The sequence below is a fragment of the Bos javanicus genome, chromosome 18 (assembly GCF_032452875.1).
Source record: "Bos javanicus breed banteng chromosome 18, ARS-OSU_banteng_1.0, whole genome shotgun sequence".
In the NCBI taxonomy this organism is placed as follows: Eukaryota; Metazoa; Chordata; class Mammalia; order Artiodactyla; family Bovidae; genus Bos; species Bos javanicus.
The window spans coordinates 22,626,011-22,651,108 of NC_083885.1; the positions used below are offsets into that span (position 1 = coordinate 22,626,011).

Below are 25,098 nucleotides of genomic sequence, written 5' to 3' on the forward strand. Positions count from 1 at the left end.
CCACCTCTCCCTCTCAGAACCCTTCCTTCTATGCAGGCAGAAAAGGGCTGCATTGTTTATAGAAGGTTGTAACAAAAGAGACAAGAGTCTATGTGCCTTTCGTTATCACCATTCTCTGTCAGTTCTAAACAACAGCCATGATGGAATACGCATTCCTCTCTAAAGAAATCTTGTGTTGGTCTAACATCCATCCAATTTCTGAATTACTCGTGAAGTTTACTTATGTGTGTTCAAGCTTCAGATTAGCACTTTTTAGTAAGACATCGTTTAAGAAACATTGTATTTGGCATAGACATCCACTCCAGAGAATTTGTGCAGTCAGCAACTGACACATACGTACTCAACTGTACCCATTCATCTCAAGAGTAAGTTCATCACCATTTGGAAATGATTGAACCGTGCTTCGAGTGTGGTGTATATCTCCAGCCACCATGCTTGCCATATTCCTGCATCTGAACAGTAAATGGGAAATAAACAGTGATCAGCAAGACCAAAAAACAATTGGGGTGCTTCAGCTCTTCCATACCATGTGACCACTTGAAGCTTTTGTTTTTTGTTTAAAATTTAAAGCTGTGAAACAGTTGACAAATCTCTCTGTAACAGTTGTTATTTGGTAAATGAAACTTTTACTTCCCTATGTAAAATATTTTATTGAATTTGAATCATAATTTGAAGTTAAATAAATTCTTTAATTGTTCACTGATTATTTGAAATTGAAGACTAAATCAAGGAAAATATTATTACTGATTATAATATGCTAATTATTGAGAAAATTTTATGATATAGAGGCAAGGGGTATGAAAAATGATTTGCTGCAGCTGTCACATATGCTAAGCACGTCCCTGGAGATGGGGTAGTGTTTATGAGTACCGAGTGAATTCAGTCCCTGGAGAAGGGGATGGCTACCCACTCCAGTATTCTTGCCTGGAGAATTCCATGGACAGAGAAGCCTAGCAGGCTATAGTCCATGGGGTGGCTAAGAGTTGGACACGCTGAGTGACTGACGCTACTACAGTGAATTCAGTGCCTGTTGACATAATCAATAATGATAAGGAAACATAGGCACAGGATGACCAGACCCAAAAAGAACTTGATTCTGGACTTTGTGATCTGATATCGCCTGATATTCTTTGCATCTAAACTGGCCCCCAAGTGAAGCCAGGAATGCTATCACAGAAGGAGACACGTCCATCAGTTTACCTAGAGTTCAGTTCAGTTCAGTTCAGTTTGCTTAGTCGTGTCTGACTCTTTGCAACCCCATGGACTGCAGCACGCCAGCCCTCCCCATCCATCAACTCCTGGAGTTTACTCAAACTCATGTCCATTGAGTCAGTGATGCCATCCAACCATCTCATCCTCTGTCGTCCCCTTCTCCTCCTGCCTTCAGTCTTTCCCAGCATCAGGGACTTTTCAAATGAATCAGTTCTTCACATCAGCTGGCCAAAGTATTGGAGTTTCAGCTTCAATATCAGTCCTTCCAATGAACATTCAGGACTGATTTCTTTTAGGATAGACTGGTTGGATCTCCTTGCAGTCCAAGGGACTCTTCAAGAGTCTTCTCCAGCACCACAGTTCAAAAGCATCAATTCTTCAGCGCTCAGCTTTCTTTATAGTCCCAACTCTCACATCCATACATGACTACAGAAAAAACCATAGCTCTGACTAGATGGACCTTTTTTGGTAAAGTGATGTCTTTGCTTTTTAATATGCTGTCTACGTTGGACATAACTTTCCTTCCAAAGAGTACGTGTCTTTTAATTTCATGGCTGCAATCACCATCTGCAGTGATTTTGGAGCCCCCCAAAATAAAATCTGCCACTGTTTCCACTGTTTCCCCATTGATTTGCCATGATGTGATGGGAGCAGATGCCATGATCTTATTTTTCTGAATGTTGAGCTTTAAGCTCAACTTTTTCACTCTCCTCTTTCACTTTCATCAAGAGGCTCTTAAGTTCTTCTTCACTTTCTGCCATAAGGGTGAGGTTATTGATATTTCTCCCATCAATCTTGATTCCAGCTTGTGCCTCATCCAGCCCAGCATTTCTCATGATGTACTCTGCATATAAGTTAAATAAGCAGGGTGACAATATACAGCCTTGATATACTCCTTTCCCGATTTGGAACCAGTCTATTGTTCCATGTCCAGTTCTAACTGTTGCTTCCTGACCTACATACAGATTTCTCAAGAGGCAGGTCAGGTGGTCTGGTATTCCCATCTCTTTCAGAATTTTCCACAGTTTATTGTCATCCACACAGTCAAAGGCTTTGGCATAGTCTGTAAAGCAGAAATAGATATTTTTCTAGAACTCTCTTGCTTTTTCGATGATCCACCAGATGTTGGCAATTTGATCTCTGTTTCCTCTGCCTTTTCTAAAACCAGCTTGAACATCTGGAAGTTCATGGTTCATGTATTGCTGAAGCCTGGCTTGGAGAATTTTGAGCATTACTTTACTAGCATGTGAGATACATGCAATTGTGTGGTAGTTTGAGCATTCTTTGGCATTGCTCTTCTTTGGGATTGGAATGAAAACTGACTTTTTCCAGGCCTGTGGCCACTGCTGAGTTTTCCAAATTTGCTGGCATATTGAGTGCAGCACTTTCACAGCATCATCTTCCAGGATTTGAAATAGCTCAACTGGAATTCCATCACCTCCACTAGCTTTGTTCATAGTGATGCTTTCTAAGGCCCACTTGACTTCACATTCCAGGATGTCTGGCTCTAGGTGAGTGATCACACCATCATGATTATCTGGGTCGTGAAGATCTTTTTTGTACAGTTCTTCTGTGTATTCTTGCCACCTCTTCTTAATATCTTCTGCTTCGGTTAGGTCCATACCGTTTCTGTTCTTTATTGTGCCCATCTTTGCATGGAATGCTCCCTTGATATCTCTAATTTTCTTGAAGAGATCTCTAGTATTTCCCATTCTATTGTTTTCCTCTATTTCTTTGCATTGATCGCTGAGGAAGGCTTTCTTATCTCTCCTTGCTGTTCTTTGGAACTCTGCATTTAAATGGGTATATCTTTCCTTTTCTCCTTTGCTTTTTGCTTCCTTTCTTTCACAGCTATTTGTAAGGCCTCCTCAGACAGCCATTTTGCTTTTTTGCATTTCTTTTTCTTGGTGGTGGTCTCGATCCCTGTCTCCTATACAATGTCACAAACCTCCGTCCATAGTTCTTCAGGCACTCTGTCTATCAGATCTAGTCCCTTAAATCTATTTCTCACTTCCACTGTATAATTAGGGATTTGATTTAGGTCATACCTGGATGGTCTAATGGTTTTCTCTACTTTCTTCAATTTAAGTCTGAATTTGGCAATAAGGAGTTCATGATCTGAGCCACAGTCAGCTCCTGGTCTTGCTTTTGCTGACTGTATAGAGCTTCTCCATCTTTGGCTGCAAAGAATATAATCAATCTGATTTTGATATTGACCATCTGGTGAGTCCATGTGTAGAGTCTTCTCTTGTGTTGTTGGAAGAGGGTATTTGCTATGACCGGTACGTTCTCTTGGCAAAACTCTATTAACCTTTGCCCTGCTTCATTCTGTACTCCAGGGCCAAATTTGCCTGTTACCTAGAGTTAGGGAATGAAAATAAATGAGGGACAGGCTGTTTGTTGATGGTCACCCTGGGCAAAACATGCAGAGCCCACCAAGGAACTCCTGTGGAGTGAGGCAACTCAGGAGACAACAAGGAAGCCCTCCTCAGCCAAGGCCCTTCTGAACTGAGAGTTCAGAAAGCAAAATGGCAGCATCCTAGCAGACACGAGACAACCAGTGGATGGTGCATGGCCACAGACAGGGGTTGGCCCTTTTACAGCCCAGTGAGCTGGAGCAGAACATAACAGAGATGAATGAAGCAGGCCGAGCGTGGAGAGGTGGGATTTGATTCACACTGGAGCACGTGTGTCCTGTCTAAAGGGGACAGCCAGTACTCAGCTCCCCCTAGTTATCATCCTGGGAGGATATTGACCCAGATAAGCACGTCTTTCAGTTTTTCAAGCAAAGCCAAACATCTGACTGTTTGAGCAAAATCTCTAGATTTCTTTTTCTTTTTCAAAAAATAACTGATTCACTTCTTTAAAAAAAAAAAAAAGTATAAAAGCCAAAACTATTGGGGCCACAATAAATATTTGGGAGCAAAATGTCACCCTTGAGCCACCATTTTGTCAGCTCTACACCAGAGCCTTATGCCGTCCTCACGCGACGCCAACCATAGTGAGGTCATGCCTTGGAATACTAGAGAGGGCTAAGCATCACATTCAGGACGAAAGGAGAGGCATCTCTTGACTTAAAGACAGTGATGGGGACTTCTCCGGTGGTCCAGTGGTTAAGAATCCTCCTTGCAATGCAGGGGATGTGGATTCAATCCCTGGCTGAGGAACTAAGTTCCCACATACCACGGAGCAACTAAGTCCAGCTGGTTGCATGCAGCCAGGGAGTGCATGCGCCACAACTAGAGGGCTGTGTACCTCAGCGAAGGATCCCGAGTGCTGCAGCCAAGGCCAACACAGCCAAATACATACAAATAAAATAATTTAAAAAAAGACCATGATGGAATAACTGTCACAGAAACTGTCACAGTCTGCAGTCACCAGGGCTTCCCAGGTGGCTCAAACAGTAAAGGATCTGCCTGTAATGCAGGAGACGTGGGTTCGATCCCTGGGTTGGGAAGATCCCCTGGAGAAGGGCATGGCAACCCACTCCAGTATTCTTGCCTGGAGAATCCCATGGACAGAGGAGCCTGGTGGGCTACCTACAGTCTATGGGGGTCACAAAGAGTCAGACACAACTGAACGGTAACACTTCCACTAACACTTGCAGTCACCAAGCACCAGGGAAGACATTACACTAAGAACAGTAGCTATCATCTGTTGAGCTCATGACTCTGTGCCAGGCCTTGGGCTACCCTACCCTTCACAGCTGTGACCTTGGGCAGTCTTCCCAGCAGTGCCATGAAATGGATTTTTACTTCCCCATTTATGGATAAGGATGCGCAGCAAGATTTTGTCATTTTCCCAAGTTCAGTCATACAGTCAGGGCTCCACCCCATGCCTCTCTTGGACTTCAGAGCTCAGGGTCTCAACCAGTGAGCCTCAGCTGCCCAGTGGTGTGGGGCCTCTGTTCACTATGCTAGGACACCAGAGCCAGGTTGCCTTGAATGCCACGCACCACCCAGGAGCTTCGGTGGCTTCCCCAGGAACACAGAGATAACAGTCTCCTTCCATGGTTTTTGTCACCTGGTCAATAATTGTTTGAACACCAAGGCTGGCCACCGCCCTTGTCCCATTATGGAAACTTCTCTTTAGCAAAAGCCCAGGAGAGAAGGGACCAACTCAGACAGTTTGGCCCTGGAGCGCTTGCGTCAGTGTTCTCCTGCAAGAATATACTTTGACTTATGCATTGCTTGCTTAATAGACCACAAAAGTCAACATCCCTCTGGAAGAACAGCTCGTGCTCGGAGGCATCACGGGGCCTCAAAAGATCCTGTTGGGGCAGGATGTTGTGTAAAACCCACAAGTGGAGCTAAACCCCATGTCTTCTCATTATAATGTTAATATTTAAGAAAGCTTCAGAGACGGCCTCTGTGCTTTCTCCCAAAAAAGGGGGTTGGGATTTTTCTTTCTCCTATTTTGCTTTTCAGACCTGGAAGCACATCAACACTTCTTTTTTTTTTTTTTTTCAACAAAAGAATATGTCTCTTGTCCCTGGGTATGGCAATGAGACAGAGAAGAAGCCAGTGTGTAGAGGGGAGGGAGGGGAGGTGACTGATGGAACATAGCTCCCACTGGAAAGAGATACAGGCAGAGGGGCTCCCAGGGCTGTCTCAAGCCCCGCCTTCCCAAAGGAGGCAATGAGATCTTATTTCAGATCGTGTCCGCATTCCATTTTCCAGGAACCTTGTGGCAGGTCCCCAATTTCTATTGTCCTCCAGCCCAGTCTGGGACTGGGCTCGCACTAGTGGCTGAGCCAGCCATGCACGTATCGGCATGGCAGACACAGAAATGAGATCCAGCCTGACACCCACTCAGGACACATTCTTGAGAGACTGCGTGGCCCCAGAGTGCCCAATAGTCACCCCACCACCACACACACTGGCCGCCTCTTATGCACAGTGGATTGAAATAAGCTCTGACCATGTTCAGTCCATGCCATGCCCTGCCCTCGGGTCAGTAGCCAAAGAGGCAGCAGATTTGAACCAAAAATAACGAGCGCTATAAATCATCAGATGCCCCCAAACACTGCAGCATTGTTCGGAGATTACAGCGTGCCCTGGATAGTAGGAGATATCTAATCAGAAAGTCAGAATGAACAGCCCCATGGAACAGATGGGCGAATTCTATGGACTTTCCTTCCTTCAAAAGGGGAGGGGCCATTATTTAAATTTATATACAGCGGAAGCCACTGGAACCCCCATCCTGATGATTAAATCTGGATGATCGCAACATCCAGATGCATTAAACAGCGACCTTCTCAAATCAGACACGAGCAGAGACACCACATGGCCACAGCCAAGGACACAGAGAGTTCACTTCACAGGCTTGTGAGTTTCAGTGCTGGGTCAGTTAAAGACATTAGCAGAAAGCAGACTGATTTCCACTAGCATCTTGGGCCAGGGGAGTTATCGCTTCTACTAAGTTAAATTCCACCCCCAGTCTGTGAGTCTAGGAAATTATTTCAGTCAGAGTTATGCAATGTCAAGGAAAGAGACACGGCATATAGGAAATAGAATTTGAACTGTTGAGTCAAGGGCAGTGTCTCTGCCTCCAAGCTCTCCAGCTCCTTTCACTGATCTGTAGAACGCAGATGACCAACGTTACAAAAATTTTGCCATTCTTGCTTCAGAGGCTGAGAGCAGAGCAACTTCACATGGAAACCGACATTCCCACAAATATAAAAGTTATACGTAGGAGACTTCACTGGTCCATTGGTTGAGAATCCTGCCAATGCAAGGGGCACAAGTTCAGCCCCTGGTCCAGTAAGATCCCACATGCCCCAGGGCAACTAAGAACGTGTGCCACGACTGCTGAACTCCTGTGCCTGAAGACTGCGCCCTGCACCAAGAGAAGGCACTGCATGAGAAGCCCCGTACATCGTAGCAGTTAGAGAGTAGCCTCTACTCACCGCGATAAGAAAAAGCCCACTTGCAACAACAAAGACCCAGTGCAGCCAGAGATAAATAAATCAATTGTTTTAAAGTTTATGTAGGAAATGTGACCTCGAAAAATCACCATATTGAGTGAAATCTGGGAGGTGCCCAGGATGTTTAGTTCGCAATTCTGCATCTGGTTAAAGTACTTAGAAGCTTAGGCATATACTCTCAGTATCTTTAGCATCACCTTCATGTATGCTATGTCACTCTTGATCCATTATCATACTCTTGGGGAATTTCAGGATTCCCATAGTCTATAATGGCAAAACTACAATTGAATTTAACAGATTGAGGGGCCCATGTTGTTTCTCAGCCAATTTTAGAAATTCTTAAAAGTCAGTTTCTCATGATAAGCAAATTTTAGTTTGAAAACTTTATGAGGTGGGAGGGATCATTCTTCATTTTGGCTCAAGGGCCTCTTTTGGTTGCAACGGACAAAAGAAAATCTTTAAAAGCAAACTTTATGAGAAGGGAGAAAGGGTTGCAGTTTGGGGGCTCTTTTTAAATTGGGTTTGTCTTCTTAGCTCCTGCCTTGAGCAGGAAACAGAATATATTGCATCCACAGATTTTCTTAATTGCAAAAAGTGAATACTCTAAAATGTATTTTTTTTAAATTGTGATTATGTTACAGTGGTTTCTATGTACCATCGATTAGATTTTGATAAAGAGTTTTATTAAATAACTAGTGTTTCACCAGCATCTAATTAAATCTTCTATCTAAATTGAACAGAAAATTATGGGTGAAAAGAAAGCATTTGTAGCTGACTTTATTACAGATAAGACTATTATTTGTTCATCTTAAGAATTTGAGATCAAATTTACAAGCAGCATCCTCATCAAATTTCTTTTCTGGGCTGCTGAGCCCTGGCCCCTTGAAAGCAGCCCATTATCTCCCCGCCTCCTTTTTATTATAGTGTCCTGGTTGTTGGCAACACGCCCGCTGTTTAAGGTTACTTTCATTAATTAACCGAAAGTTAATTTCTTTGCAAGCAAAATCTCTGATCTCATTATGTTGTCTTTAAAGCTGAAAGCTTCAGGTTTTCTGGTCTCCTTTGATGGCACAATAAAAAGCATGCTCTTTATCTTAAGGGAAACTGTCTCCAGGGTTTAATTTAATAGTCCTTGAAATAGTTACAGCACAGCCAGGCAGACTACAATAATCTGCCCATTTTAGAAAACCTTGGCTTTGTCATGGGTAAGAGAGCCCAGTGCCTGGTACGGATGTGGACCATGCGGGCCCTGTGTTCACAGAAATCCTGCATTTTACCTCTTGGGGTCCCATGTTTACACCCCCATTCTGTGTCCTGGTGGAGATCAGAACAAATGCCAAAAGCAGTATCCCTTCCAAGGCGTGCCTCTCATTCCCTGGGAGTCTGGAAGTTTGAAGGAGTGACATTTCCTCTCTTAGCCTTTACTGTGTCTGCTACGCTGTCTTTTGTCCCTCTGGTAGAAATGAAGCAACATTCGATGGTACTCAGAGTTTGGGGTAGTGGTTTGGAGCCTGCCAAACCTGAGTTTGAATCCCAGTCTTTCCTTGGAGAAGCTCCGTGTCTTTGGACAAGTTACGTAATCGCTTTGTCTTAAGTCTCAGTTTCTTCATCAGTAAACTTTAAATGATTATGCAGAGTTAAGAAAATTAAACCCAGAACTTGCCCTGGCAGTTCATCAGTTAAGACTTGCATTTAAAATCTTGAGGGCTTGGGTTCCATCCCTGGTCGGGGAACTATCATTGAATTCTGCAAGTAAAGCAAGTGAATTGTATGGTATATAAATTATAACTCAATAAAAAAAAATTTAAGTTAAATCAAGTAACTAATCCATAGTAGTAGTGTTAGTCGCTCAGATGTGCCCAACTCTTTACAACCCCATGAACTATAGTCTGGCAGGCTACTCTGTCCATGGGATTCCCCAGGCAAGAATACTGGAGCAGGTTGCCCTTTCCTTTTCCAGGGACTCTTCCCTACCCAGGGATTGAACCGGGGTCTCCTGCACTGCAGGCAGATTCTTTCCCATCTGAGCCACCAGGGAAGCCAACTAATCCATAGCAGATACTTATTTGTTAAGTCCTCTTCTCTTGATGGTCCTGCTTTAGGCTTTACCAGCTACAACTGTGTTTCTCAGTTTAGGGTTCAGCTTGATATTTAAGGGCTAGGATCTACAATGCTATAGCAGAAGCAGCAGTTTGGGGGAGATGCTCAAACTCCACAGAGCATTTTTGGCGTGGATTTAATGAGTTGGGTTTTGAATAGCCCCGAATGCTCTTTTATAGATGTGGGAACATGAAGAGTGTATTTCCTTTGTCTCTCTGAGTTAGCTTCATTCTCAGTGATGAAATCTGGTTACTTTCTGGAGCAGTAAATTCAGTGAGTTGAGAGGGGCCAGAATGTCTTTTCAGAGCCTCCAGGTGTAGGTCACACGGAGGGAAGAGAACTCTTCAGGTGGCTCAAGTCTCAGGAGCCATCCAGGTACATGGAGAAGCCATTTGTATTCCACTGAGCCCAGCGATGTTGCACACACACAGCTGAGATTTACAGAGGCCGGGAGGGAGGGCTGCCGGGAGCCGGTAGTGGCATGACCCGACATGGTGCTTCCGATGCCTGGGAGACTGGGTCTGCGCCATTTGCGAACGTCCCCGGTACCCATCGCTGGTGAAGGATGCAATTGACTCAGCTCAAGCAGGTCAAAGTCACTTAGGCAGAAAATCCCAGGTCTTGGGAAGAAAAGTCCCATGCCTCTAGGGCCCTTGGCAGAAGTCAAAGGTCCAAGGTAATGTATTGGCAAAGATTCTGTCTGCTTTGGTGCCTCACTTACTGCTCCCCCCACCTATGCTTTTAGGCAGGAATATTGTCAATGCTATTGATTAGTTGATCTGATAATCCGGCAAGCTCCCTGATGTGTTAAGTCTCCTCCTTTGGGCTGACTGCAAGTGAGGGCAGAGTGTATGCTTCAGTTGGGGGCTGTCTCTCGGCGGACCTTGCTTAGACACCACTTCTACAGTGAGATTGCTACAGGCATGACAGTTCCCATTATTCTTTTAGCTGTCACACTTAACCCTTCCTGAGACTTTTACCCTAGTTATCTACATTTTCTAGCCTTACTTTATTTTTTTTTAACTTTTTATTTTATATTGGAGTGTAGCTGATTAACAAAGCTGTGATGTTTTCAGGTGGACAGCAAAGGGACTCAGCCATACATATACACGTATCCATTCTCCCCCCAAACTTCCCTCCCATCCAGGCTGCCACATGACATTGAGCAGAGTTCCCTGTGCTATAAGATAGGACCTTGTTGGTTAACCATTTTAAATATAGCAGTGTGTACATGTTGATCCCAAACTCCCTAACTGTCCCTTCCCCACCTTCCATCCCCCCTGGCAACCATAAGTTCGTTCTCTAGGTCTGTGAGTCTCTTTCTGTTTTGTAAATAAGTTTATTTGTAGCCTTATGTTAGATTTGGGAAAACACTTTGTCTTCTGCATTGGGCCTCTAGGGTCTCTTGATTTCTTAGCATTTATGACATTTATGTGTTTAGGTTTTTATTTTTTATTTTCCTTTTCTGCTGTGAGTGCGCTCCATTCTCTTCAACTTCCCCTCCTGGACAACCCCCACCCCCATCCCCCGCCATGGCAGAAATCATATTTGCCTTTCTCCTCATCTGGTAGTGATCTTTAAGTATTCCATCAGCCACATCCCTCCTTTAAAAACTATGTAGCAACTCAATGGTATGTGATGCATGGTGGGAAGGTATCAAAAGAAAGAGTGGTCTTTGCTAAGGGCAATAGAGTTATCCAGAAAGAGCACAGAGTGGTGATAAATATTAGCTAGCAGCGTGTCATTCACTGCACTTGGTTTATCAGTTGCTTGTTTAGAGTCTGGTCTGGAATAGCTAGAAACCTCAGAACCCTCTGATTTGTCTTTCTTTAACTTGTTATTCATTCACTCCACCCTCTCTTTGGCTTCCATCTCCAGGGTCTTCAACCTTGTGGAAAGGGCATCAAGGTACCACTGGAAATCCAAGCCACCACTTGGATAAATTACGCCTTCAGCTGTTGGGGTCCATCGTGCTATTTGTTCTACCTCCCAGCTCACTGTGCTTGACATCAATTACATTCTCTGCCTTGGTTCAAAGAATGCAAGATGAGTACTTTAATCCCCTTTGCAAAATAATCATAACAACAACAACGACAATAAGGCCTCTGAGCAGAGAAAGTTAAGCCTAATTCAGATTTTTTAAAAGTGGAAAACGAATCATAAATACCTGAGAAATGAGGTTCATAATGCAAACCCCAAGAAGCCCTTTAACCTGGGCAAAATCCTATAACACAATTATATACAATTTCACACTTGACTGGAGCTGTTATTTGAGCAAAAATAACCATTTTTCTGCTTGTGCTAAATGAACCACGAGAGCCACGTATCCAGCTACAGAAAAATGTAGGCTCGCACGTTCAGTCTGCATGTAATCAGCGTGCTTGATGGCAAGGGCATTGTAGGATCAAAAGAGTTAATCATTGGATCCTGCCCACAGCAACCACACAATTAAGGGCAAGATTAGCAGAGATGAAAAATTTATTGTGAAAATGCAACGCTGGGTCTGCAAAACAAAATGATTTCGCCGAGCAGTTGTTCTGTTGCCATAATCCTAATGATCAAGTCTATTACACTAATAATAGGAGAAAAACTAATTGCAGAGAGGACAGGACAAATCTTTTTTAATCTGCGTTGTCATCCCAACTAAGTCCCAACCCATTTGTATTAACCTTTGCTGACAGAGTCACATGATGGACATAATTTCTTATAATTTACCAGCTATGGATCTAACCTTTCTTCATCAAATATTCATAAAGGCAGGATTCTCAATGATTTTCTGTCTCTCTTCATATTTACAGCTTGTTGTCTTCTTCCTTTTTACAGTAATTTGGACACAATTGAAGTCAAATGGAATTAAAGTTAAATGCCTTTAGCAACTGAGGTGCCTAAAAGCAGAGACTTGGGGGAGGGGTCGTGAACTGGAGGGGAAGAGCCTGTGTTCCCAGGACCGTGCACATCCCAGAGGAGTTCCAGTGGGCTTCCCTGCCCGCAAAGGGAAAAACAAAATCAGTTGGAGAATAAAATGCCATTGCCCTGACTTGGCCTGCACAGCATGCACTCTTAGGCCTGTGGATCGAGATGCCCAGAGGCTGAGCTGATCGGGAGTGCCATGCCTTCCTCTGACCACAGGGCTTGCTGGGAACCTAGGCTTCTGGGGCCAGGTCCTGTCTAAGCATGCATCAGAGGGGCCCCAAGAAACATGCCGGGAGCTATAATGGTGGACAAGAAGAGCTGGTTGGTACCATTACTTAGAAAATGAACGTGAATATCTGAAACCATTCCTGAGAGCATTTTTGGTAGAAAAACATCTGTTTCCACTTTGCTTCTTTGTTACTTTGACAGTTTTCTTAAGAGACATGTAGATGAAAGAAGTTTTATAAAGCTTAGGTGTTTAAAATAAGTATAGCCACTGGTCCTGTATTTTTTTTCCTCTCCCCGCTTGCAAGGCTTCAGTTTCAGTGGAATGGCAGGAGTTTGGGGAAGATGAAATAGTCTGGAGAAATCCCTTTTCTACTCCAGTCCTCAGAGGATCCTACCTTTACTGAAACCACCAGGATGTTGTAGGTAAATTCTCCTTTAAGATGCAAAGGAGTTGTTTTACCTGGTTGACTTCAAATTCCTATATTGACTAAACCAAGAATTTACTTCTTGCTGAGTTTCCAGAATTCTGGCTGATAGAACAGAAGTGAGAACTGAAGCTGCTTATGTTCTTTAACAGCTGATTCGCGTCCCTAACTCTAAGGTATTTTGGTTTTTTCACCATTAAAACTTCATCAAGTACTTTTTGAGCACTACCCCTAAATCTCAGACCTTCTCACCCTTCCAAATATTTTTCTGTGCATTTATAGACCTGTAGATGTACTTCAGACAAATATGTTTTCTTTGTTTTACCTAAATGGTCATGACAAACCACCATTGGTTCTGCCAGTCAATACCCAGCTTGCTTTTGTTACTCGATAACAAACATACCTAGATTTAGGAATCTCCCTATGTTAGAACGTATGATATAAATCTATTTAATTGTTGCAGAGATGTCCATAGGTTGTATACACCATCGTTCAGTATTAGTCCCATGATAATGGACATTTAGGCTGTTTCCAGTTTTTCAAATTATAAGCAGTTCTGCAAAACACCATTAAATGTTTAGGACCAAGATAGAGCACATGTAATTGTCTTAACAGCAATGCTGGCTTTTGCAAATACAGTTTTGAGAATGTTTATACTGACCTGACCCCATACTTTTTTAATGTCTTCTACCAATCTAAGTCTCCTTTCTGATGGGAAGGACCAAAACAATTATGAGACATTTGGTATCATACGCGCCCCACACATAAATAGACATTCCAGATGGCAGTGAATTAAATGTTTTCAATAGGGGGAAAATGATAATCAGCTGTAAGAAATGCCCAAGTAGAGCTATTATTCAAGGAGACTATCATTGTGGTGAGTTTGCTGTTATGCAGATTGAGTTATACTGAAGGTCAGACTGTGCGCCCTGAGCTGCAGTTGCATCCTGGGAAATTCTCCTTCATGGTACTGGGTTCTCTATTTGCCTTGTTCACCAACACTCATGCTATAAAGAGGTGTCTATGATTATGTAAAGGATGACTTGCCAATTAGGATACACGTACGTGTATGGTGTTAATAACCATACCTCAGTCTCTTACAAATCTAATGGAAGATGGCAGGAAATTCTTTTAAAGGACTAAAATCTTTGGCCGGAAGGTTTGAGGGGTAAGTTCCTTGAAAATGTTTACTAGGGATATCAGATACTGTCATTCTTCTGGGCTAGCTAGAATCGGATAGGTACAGAGATGCTCATCAGCTCCCTCTGGGTTAATGGAAGAAATAAGGCAGGTACACAGTCAGATTCTATACATTTGTGGAAGTGCAGATTGAAAACTTCCAATCTGAGTGGGTGTAAAGATTCTAAGTTATTTTTTAAATAATTCACATTAACTACTGTTAGGTTTAGGGTTAACAATCTTGTCAGGTACTGTTTAGCTTTGCTGAAAACCAACAACTGACTTAAGAATGACACACAGATGGAAAAGATCCTTCCACCAGAGTTCATGAAACATTGCTGCTGCTGCTAAATCGCTTCAGTCGTGTCCGACTCTGTGCGACCCCATAGATGGCAGCCCATCAGGCTCCCCTGTCCCTGGGATTCTCCAGGCAAGAACACTAGAGTGGGTTGCCGTTTCCTTCTCCAATGCATGAAAGTGAAAAGTGAAAGTGAAGTCGCTCAGTCGTTTCTGACTCTTAGCGATCCCGTGGACTGCAGCCTACCAGGCTCCTCCATCCATGGATTTTCCAGGCAAGAGTACTGGAGTGGGGTGCCATTGCCTTCTCATGAAACATTAGGTATGTCTTATTCCTGCAACTCTGTTTAGGCTGTTAACTGGCCCCATCTCTCATTCTATACTGGGCACTCTTATCCTTATCTTATAAAAGGGGAAGTTGAGAGATTCTGCCAAAAGTTAGTGGAACCTAAGAAAAAATAGATAAATTCATCAAAAATGAAAAACTTTTGTGTGTCAAAGAACACTATCAAGAAAGTGAAAAGATAACCTACAAAATAGAGGAAAAAATCTTGCAAATCATGTATCTGATAGAAGTTTACTATCCAGACTATAAAAAACTCCTAAAATTCAAGAACTAAGAGACAAACAACCCAATTAAAAAACGGGCAAAGGAATTGATTAGATATTTTTCCAAAGAAGATACACAAATATCTAGTAAGTCCATGAAGAGATGCTTATGACCATTAATCATTAGGGAAATGTAAATTAAAACCACAGTGTGAGACTACTTCACACCTACTAAGAGAGCTATAATAATTTTTTAAAAATAACAAAATAGCAAGTGTTAGCAAGGATGTGGAGAAATTAGAACCCTCATACATTGCTGGTAGAAATGTAAAACCACACAATGCCTTTGGAAAATAATTTGGTGGTTCCTGAAAAAGTTAAATGAATTAGCATCTGTGTGACCCAGCAAGTCCATTCCTAGGTATAAATTCAAAAGAATTGAAAACAGGGATTCAAGCAGATACTTCATAACATTTTTCACAATAGCTAAAAGGTGGAAGCAATCCAAGCATCCACGAGCAGAGGAGTGAGTAAACCATGCATGTTATATACATGGAATGGAATACTATTCAGCCATAAAAGGGAACAAAGTTCTGTCACATGCTATAACCTGTACAAACCTCAAAAACACATGCCAACTGAAATAAACCAGACACAAAAGGACAAATACATGATTCCACTTATACGAACTATCTAAAATAGACAAACTCAGAGAGACAGAAAGTCAAGTAGAGGTTACCGGTGCTGCAGCAAGAGGGAATGGGGAATTGCATGATGAATTTCTGTTCGAGGTGCTGGTGAGAAAATTTTAGAAGCAGATACTGGTGATTCTTGTACAACATTGTGAATGCAACGAATACCACTGAGTTATATGCTTAAAAGTAGGTAAAACGGCAAATTGTACATTATATATTTTTTAACACAGTAAGAAAAGTGAATGGAACCAGATGTAGAACTTAAGCATATCATCTAAAGTTCCAAAGGTATACAATTGAGGAACTAAAACTACAGAGAAACTCTATTGCAGTTGCTTGCTTCGCAGCGAATCACTCTAAAACGTAGCAGCTTGCAACAACCCAGTTGCTGCTGTTGTCTAGTCGCTAAGTTGTATCCGACTCTTTTTCGACCCCATGGACTGTAGCCCACCAAGCTCCTCTGTCCATGGGATTTCCCAGGCAGGACTACTGAAGTGGGTTGCCATTTCCTTCTCCAAGAGGGAATCTTCCTGACCCAGGGCTCAAACCGTGTCTCCACTGGCAGGCGGGTTCTTTGCCGTCTGAGCCACCAGAGAAGCCCTTGATCACAGTTACTAATTCTCATATAAGACCCTGGTCTTCTGTGCGTTGACTCATCTGGATAGAAGGCTCTTCTACTGGCCCCACTGAGGGTCTCTCACCTGGACTGTAGTCAGGCAGCAGCTGGAGCAGAAAGGCTGGGTTCAGCTGGGGACTCTGGGATCACTCAGCCTCCATCTTTCCACGTGGCCTTTCTGTGTGGTCTCCTGCAGATACCCAGACTTCTTGCAGTGAGGCTCAAGATACCCAAGTGCACAAAAGCAGAAGCTTCCAGGCTTTTTAAAACAATTGTTCTCGTGTCACCCATGCTGCAATCTACTGTTTAAAGCAGATGACAGAGAGGGCCAACTGAGCCTCAGAATATGGGTAAATCCTGGAACACCAGTCTCACATGCACAGGATAAGGAGAGTCAAACCCTAATGTCACACTGCAGGAAGACAAAGGATTATATCTGAAGTTGAAGGATCAAGGAATAGGAGTGTGGTACATATTGGTGAGAGATACACCAGGTAACCACTGTTGGAAACAAATCTAGGGCTGAGATGGATTAGAGCAGGGAACCCCTGCTTTTTTCATTGTATACACTCTTCTGTATCATTAGATTTAAAACTTGTGGCTGTGCACTGTTTCAATAACATGATAGGGTAGTTTGGAGTATGGCTGTGGGGCCAGATCACCTGGGCTCATATCTTGGTCACGTCAGTTATAATCTCTGTGACCTTGGGCAAATGACGTCACCACTCAGTGCCTCAGTGTTCCCATCTGTAAGCTGGGGATAAAAATCGTAACCTCGGGACTAACCTGGTCCTGTGGCTAAGCACCAGTGGCTAAGACTCCAAGTTCCCAGTGCAGAGGGCCCAAGTTCGATCCCTGATCAGGGAGCTAGATCTCACGTGCCACAACTAAGGATTCCACATGCTGCAACCAAAGCTGAAGATCCCGAGTGCTGCAGCCAAGACCTGGCACACAAATAAATAAATATATAAGTAAGTAAATACTTTAAAACGAAATCATAACATCATAGGGTGATTAGGATTAAATGAATAAAGCACTTAGAATGCCGATGAGGCACAAAGTAGACCCTCAAATAATGTCAGCTCTTAACAGCTATAACTTTAAAAAAGAAGAAGCATGCAAACCCACGGTGAACTAGGGGTCCTCAGACCAGATCCTTAGTCTCCTAAAGTGAAAAGTATTAGTCACTCAGTTGTGTCTGACTCTTTGCAACCCCCCGGAATGTAGCCTGCCAGGCTCCTCTGTCCATGGGATTCTCCAAGCAAGAATACTGGAGTGGATGGAGTGGGTAGCCATTCCCTTCTCCAGATCTTCCTGACCCAGGGATGGAACCCGCTCTCTGGCGTTGCAAGCAGATTCTTTACCATCTGAGCCATCAGGGAAGCTCAACTCTGCCACAGATGAGCTGAGCAAGTCTGTTAACCTCAGCTTCCAACTGAGAAGCATATAAGCTAAGATGAGCTCCTAAGAATAGAGGTTGTGTCAAATCTGAAACCTAAAAGAGCCACGACTGTCAAAAATTACCCTGCTGAAACATGAGACTCCTCTCCCTCTTCCAAGAGATTCTTTACAGCCGAGCCTGTTCCTTTATCCTCATACCCTACCCACTATGGAGGCATAATTCAGAGCCTCACTGGCTGCCTGTCCAGAGACCTTCTCCTGGGACAGAACTTTATAAATCATTTTAAGTTAGTGGCCATAACTCCCAGGTGCTTACACGAGACCAAGTGGAAAAGGACATTAACTTGGAACCAATTAAATTGCTGCTAGTCTGTATTTGCTGGCCTCCTGGACGGATCACTCCCAGAAGGCTGCTCATGTGGTCAGCCCTGGGTGAAACTGTTACGAAGGTAAAATCGGGCTCCAGAGAATCCCCCTTCCTCGCACCCCAGGGAAGGCGGAGTTCACATGTCCCTCCGCTCCATCAAGGAAACAACGTGATCCGTCCAAGAGGTGACTTAAAATCATCTCATTCTTAGAAGCAGTTGCGTTTTTAAATGCCTTTCCTTTTTTTCTCTGTATACTAGGGGGAAAAAAATGAATGAACGGTACACTTTCTGGTCTGGATTAGAGGCCAGAGCAAGAACTGTTGTGCAGTGAGGAGGCTGTCCTAAAACCTGTGCTCCCGTACCACGTGGGCAGGCCACCTGCCAATAGCAATTACACAGATGACCCCAGCCTCGTAACTTACTAGTGGGTGCTGATGGGCACTAGGACCTGGGCCAGTCCGTCTCCAGCTAGAAAGAGCAATTTAAATTAGGAACAGCAAGCTCCTTCCATCTCACCGAGCTCCCCTAGCAGCTGGGGGGTGATGCGGAGAAAGCATAATGGCCCCTCAGTCGGCTAGTCTGTGCCAACTCCCAGGTGGTCTCGACTGCAGAACCGTTCTTCCAAAAAGTGTGAAATTCTAACTTAGCAGTCGGCTGAGAAGCCTGGCTCGCTGGCAGGCCAGGCACGGGGGCAGGAGGTGACAGCCGCTAATCAGGCCCTTGCTGTGCCAGCCTGACTCACCGCTGCGCCCTGGCCCATTCCCCGCTGACCCTGCTCCTGTCGCGCTCAGTCAGGAGCCGAACCTCTCCACTAATCGGCCTGTTCGCGGGAGCTGGAGAGGTGACTTGTAACAGGCCTCTCGTTCCCAGCCTCCTCTATAATGACATTCTGCACAAGCAGAGTCGTCCTTTGATTCCCTGTGACCTTCTGGATTTTGGCAAATGAGAAAGCGCCTGGGATGCACGGCGAAGACCCAAGGGTGTCTTTCCTGCAAAGAAATGCTCTGGTCTTCCACCCCCGCCTCCACCCGCATCTCTCACTTGTACCAGGCAAGGACACGGCCTCATTCATTTTTCCCTGGTGGAAAAAAGCCTTCTTCTTCCGGTGCCAAGGGGGCTCTGAGATGAGGTGGCCGGTATTTGGCCCGTGTGTGAGTATTTACCAGGCGAAACTCCGGGGCTCAGTGGCTGTCTCGCCTTGACAGATGAGAAAATGCTGTCTTCGTGCCCTTGCCAAGGTCACCCCACTAGCCAACACCCATGTGGGGAGAACACATTGCCCCCCACCACCACCCCAGAGAGTAAGGGAACTGCAGACCCAAGCTTTCAAAGCCACAGCGTAGAAGGCTTTGCACCAGCCTGCGGAAGGCGAGACCCTACAAGGCTGTAAGTAATAAATAGATAATGGCCGGTCTCTCTGCCTGCTTGCTCCTTGGAGATGCTCGGATGGGAACCTGGTGGCTGTGATGATTAATGAATCAACCCGCCCAGTTAACCTGCAGTTTGGAGGCCACGCGCAGCCCCTAAGGCAGTCTCTGGGCAACTCATCCTTCCTCGCCAAGGCACCCACGGGCTTTTGTCCATTGGTGGCAACACCGGCAGCCCAGCAGAAGCTTCGGCTTGGACGGTTTCAGAATTTGGTCCGCTTTCTACTGAAGTGCAATTATAAAAAAAAAAAAAAAAAAACTGCTTTCAAACTGTCATTTTAGAGGGAACCCCCACACTAACTCAGAGCCCATCTTAGTCTTCTGTGGCTCCCAGCATCTAAGATTACACTTCTTCCTCAGCCTGAATCCACAACCCCCCGGAAGGAAAAGAAAAGTGAAAATTGGATGTGAGTTGCATTCGAAAGATGCACTTCCAGTGAACTTTGGAATGCTGGGAGGCTCTCCTTTTCTCTTCCAGCGCAGACGGGAACAAAGCGTCAAAGCGTCAAAGCGATGGGGGTGGTCAGGTTCAGTGCTGCCCCTCCCTCTCAGCCAGCCTGGGGAGGGCCCATCAGGCCAGGAAAGAGATTTCAGGAGAATACTTCACTTCATCAACTCAACACCGAGAGTAGGTTGAGTGGAGAAGTTTCTTCTCATGAAATGACCACCCACTTCCTAAAGAAGAAAGTTTTCTGCAGAGGATGAGACTGGATCCTGTCACTTTCCTTCTTAAGCCCCCCAGGGCTTTCCCACCTCACTTAGAATACAATCAGTCTGTACAATGGCTGCCAAGGCCCTGGTCCTCTCTGACCCCACCACCTGCGTTCCTTGGTCACCCTCCTTCAGCCTCCTTGCTGTTTCTCCTGACCATGCTTGACTCACGGTCACCTAAAATCTCTTTCCCCTGGGGGAGATGCCTGCTCCTCCCACTCCAGGCAGAACCATTCCCCCATCTCTCATTCGCTGTCTTACTCATTTCCTGTTTGATTTGCTCCAGAGCATTTATCTCTAGCAGAAATTACCTTAATGTCTATTCACTGACCTCGTGTGGCAGAGAATACTAGTTTCTCATCCTGTCCCCTTTCTTTCCTTGTTCCTGAGTATAGAATCCCAGGTCTTTTGTTTTGTTTTGTTTTGTTTTTTAAAAAAAGCTTTTTATTTTATTTTGGAGTATAGCTAATTACCAATGTTGTAATAGATTCAGGAGGACAGCACAGGGACCAGCCATATATATGCATGTATCCATTCTTCCCCAAACTCCCCTCCCATCCAGGCTGCCACATGACATTGAGCTATGCTATAGAGTAGGCCTTTGTTGGTTAACCATTTTAAATATAACAGTGTATACGTGTCGATCCCGAAGTCCCTAACTATCCCTTCCTCCCTGGCAACCGTAAGTTTGTAGAATCCCAGTCCTGATGGAGCAAAGAAGAAGGTGGCACATCCAGTTAAAACTCAGCACTTCCCAGCCTCTTCTGTAGCCCAGGGACTGAGTTCTAGTCTGTGAGCTAGAGGTGGAGGTTGGTTGGCTGTCTTCCTTAGAAGGAGGAGGTAAGGGTGTATTTTACCCCTCTCGCCTTCCTGCTCCTGCTTGGGATACCAGATACAGTGGCTAGGCACCTGGACCTTAAGGTGAGCTCAAAGATGGCAGCCATCAGCTAAGAATGGCAGAGCAAAAAGATAGATGGAGCAGCCCAAGTCCTGGATGTCTATGGATTGCTGTCGTGTGACCTTCCATGAAAAAGCAAAAACAAGCTTCCCTCTTCTTTAGCCACTGTTAATTTCTAATCCCTCTTGCTGGCAGCTAGATGCAGTTTATAACTAATACTGCTGTTGCTGAATCGCTCAGTCGGGTCTGACTCCTTGAAACCCTATGGACTGTAGCCCTCCAGGCTCCTCTGCCAATGGGCCCTTTCCAGGCAAGAATACTGGAGTGGGTTGCCATTTCCTCCTCCAGGGGATCTTCCCAAGTCAGGGATTGAACCAGCATTTCCTGTGTGTCCTGCTTGGCAGGCAGATTCTTTACCACTGAGCCACCTGGGAAGCCCCTTATAACTAATACATGTGCTTATTCCATCTTCCTTCAGTAGAATAGGTACCTCCATGAGACCTGGAACTTTGTCTAGTTCATTACTGTATCTCTAGATCCTTGTGAAGTGAATATCACTCAGTCACGTCCAACTCTTGCGACCCCATGGACTGTAGCCCACCAGGCTCTTCTGTCCATGGAATTTTCCAGGCAAGAACACTGGAGTGGGTTGTCATTTCCTACTCCACTAGATCCTTGTACCTAGTAAATGTTTGTTGAATGAATGAATGAACTCAGGCACACACACAGAGCACTAACCAAACCCCTTCTGCCCCAATCCTGTCTTGATCAGTCGGTCAGTAGGCAGGCATTTAGTAAGCTACACTGAGTTGTCATCCTTTTTTAAAATTGAAGTATAGTTGATTTACAATATTATATTAGTTTTAGGTGTACAGCAAACTGATTCAGTTATATATACATACATGTGTAAAGATTCCCCAGTGGCTCGGTGATGAAGAATCTGCCTACCAATTCAGGAGACGTAGGGACTTAGGTTCGGTCCCTGGGTTGGGAAGATCCCCTGGAGAAGGGAAAGACTACCCACTTGCCTGGAGAAACCCATAGACAGAGGAGCCTGGTGGCTACAGTCAGATATGACCGACTGACTAAACAACAGCATATGTATATATCTATATTTTTGAATTCTTTACCTTATAGTTTATTGAGTTTTCCTCCTTTTTGATCACTGAACCCGGGAGCATAGCTATCTATGTGGGTAAAAGCAATTTTAATTTCTAAACATTAGCTGCAGAAACATCATTCCGTTCCTAGGGGTATAAAACGCAGGTTTGCTTTGGCTTCAAGATGAGGACATTTCTGACGTCTTTGGAGTTTGGGGCCTTGTTCGCATAGCAATCCTGATGCTACAGCTGCTTGGACTTTTTACCCTTCTACTGAAGAGCTCCACTGAAGTATAGTTTTATTCCTGTCATAAAACACCCGTAGGTGGCGGGAGCTGTTTATTATCTCTAATCTTGAAATGGCAGCTTAGAGAATCCGTGGGTTCTTGGGCTAGAGTAGAATCGTGTCCAGTGGAGGCTGTGATACACATGTGTTACCTCGAGGGAATGAGAATTTGCTGGCAAAAATAGTTTCTGAATCAGAGTAACAGTAAGCGGTAGTACTTCCAATTCCACCAGTAGAAGTGAGGTTTCCTGGAAAAAGGCTGAGCTAGCAAATCACCTAAATTTCAGTCCCAGCTACATGACTTACAGCCATGTGACTGACCTAGCGCAAGGCCTCCACGTCCATATCTCTCCAGTCTCCAACCGGACCGTATCCTAGTAGTGACGGTCACTTGAGATAAGGTACGTGGAGGTAAACCATAGTATTTATATATAGGGGCAGACTTCCCTGGTGATCCAGTGGTTGAGAATCCGCCTTCCAATGCAGGGGACACAGGTTTGAGTCTAAGATCCCACATGCCATGTAGGCAGCTAAGCCCGCATGCCGCAACTTCTGAGCCCAAGAGCTACAATTCAAGAGAAGTCCGCGTGCCGCAACGAAGGTCCTGCATGCTGCAACTAAGACCCGCCACCACCAAAAATAAATAAATAAAATAAATATCGTTAAATAGATTTTTATATCAAATCCCAATTTTTTTAAAGATGGGAAGAACCTTAGGGATTGTCTAACCCAGCCCTTCATTTTACAGATCTGAGTACCAGTGGCCAGAAAGTCAAGGTTTTGCCCACGGTCTCAGGATAGGTTAGTGGTAGAGCTGGGTCTTGAATTTCCAGACCAATATTTTGTCCTACCCTCTCATCCTCCTTGTCCGTGGGTAATAAGATATTCTCATTATTCCTCCTCTGATTGTGCCTTGTACTTTTACTGTCTTCATCACAAAATGGGTGCTCTCACACAGAGATGTGTTCATCTTTGTACACTTGGAAGTTCCCACGATGCAAGTTGCTTTCCATCATCTGTGCGTCCCAACCCTATTTACTGTGGCTGCCCTTTCCTCCTCCAGGGTCTATTCCCAACCCAGGAATCAAACCCGCATCTCCTGCATCTCCTGCATTAGCAGGTGGATTGTTTACCACTGAGCTGCCTGGGAAAGCCCATTTATTGTAGCTACAATGTGCCAAACTCTGCTTTAGGCTCGGAGGATACAGCAATGAGTAAAACAGAAATTCCTGCCTTCAGAGAGCTTACACACACACACACATACACACATACACACACGGTATCAAGTGTTGTGGAGCAAAAAATGGGGCAGGAAAAGAAGACGGGGAGAGGGGAGCATGGGGTTGGATATGGAGGAAGGGGAGAAGGTGCTGTCTTCCGTAGGGCAATCTAGGAAGGCCTTGGTCATTGGATTATGTTTAATCGATGACCTGAAGGAACAGGGGAACGAGCCACATGGATATTTTAGGGAAAGAGTTTTCAAAGCTGAAGAAACAGCAGATTTAAATACCTGAGAGTGTTCTTTGCCTGTTGAAGGAAGAAGAAATAAGCCAGTAGGACTGGATCAAAGTGAATAATGGGACAAATGGAAGGAGAGACCAGGAGTAGGGGTGGGGAAGGGGTAGGTCATGTAGGGACTTAAGGACCATTGTAAGAATTTTGACTTGGACTCCGTTTTTGTTTTTTTTAATTCTTTATTGAATTTGTTTTGCTCCTGTCTTATATTTTATTTTTTGGGGTGTAAGGTATGTGGGATCTTAGCTCCCCAACCAAGGATAGAACCCGCACCCTCTGCATTGGAAGGCCAAATCTTTAACCACTGGACCACCAGGAAGCACCAGGACTCAGCTCTTAAATGGGTGCAGAGCATAGATTCATCAAAAGACCGGGATGTGTGTGTGTTAGTCACTCAGGCATGTCCGACACTTTCTGACCCCATGGACTCTAGCCCGCCGGGCTCCCCTGTCCATGGGATATCCTTCATCAATTGGCAGTCTGTTTCAGCCTGCCATTTTCTCACTCCACATTTGGACAGCCTTCCCCTGCCCACTGTTGGTTTGGGGCTCCACCGAGTTTTCTGTGTGAGTGCTCTCGACCTATTAACGAATGTTCTTAAAGGAGAGAAGAGGAACAAAGGCCCAGTTAGCCTCACGTTCGGTATAAGGTTAAAATAAACTTGGGAGGTGCTTCTCGGCCTCCAAAAACCAATTAAGCAGGTTACTCGCAAGTATTTCTAAGAACAGCAGCCCAGTGGAAAGAGACTGACAGGTGAGCAGATGGGAGAACCATCAACTCAAATTTATTTCACAGCTTACAACTCAAATGAGCATTCCAGAGTCAGAACAGCTGGCCTTTTATGCTGTAAGCCATTGTCCTTTGCTTTGCTCATCTCTCAAGAGTATGAGCGGGTTATGTGGCAGTGGCCGTCTGTCTGTCGGTCTTTGACTTTGCAGGGAAAAATCCTTTGTAGGAAATAAGCTCTTGATGTAAACCAGATTCCTCTGTAATGTCTGCTGCTTCCATGGGTTTTGAAGTTTCTAGATCCTGAAAATCAACGGCTTTGACCCCTTAGCTTTCATTTTCATAACTATATTCATTATCTCTGTGATGGCTATTATCTGATTCTAAGTAAATGGAATTTAACCGAATAGTCAAAAAGCAAAAATCTTCAGGTTTGCAAGAAGAAACATTTTTTTAAAAATGTTACAGTGCATCTGAAAATCACAGCTGTCTTGAATTTCTGATCGTAAGTTATTCTGGGAGCTTT

The 25,098-nt window shown here is 44.4% G+C and overlaps 1 protein-coding gene across 5 annotated transcripts in view; it reads left to right on the top strand.

The window, feature by feature from the left end:
- The window catches only part of FTO (FTO alpha-ketoglutarate dependent dioxygenase), a 423,456-nt gene that overhangs the window by 385,537 nt on the left and 12,821 nt on the right, over positions 1-25,098 (top strand). For 2 of the 5 annotated variants that reach the window (XM_061387219.1, XM_061387218.1), the window contains one exon: positions 11,117-12,011. The exons of the other annotated variants lie outside the window; for them this stretch is intronic. In XM_061387219.1, coding sequence (XP_061243203.1) covers positions 11,117-11,180 — 64 coding nt within the window. In that variant the 3' untranslated portion in view covers positions 11,181-12,011. Of the gene's footprint in view, positions 1-11,116; positions 12,012-25,098 lie in introns of those variants that run through there. 5 annotated transcript variants of the gene reach the window in all.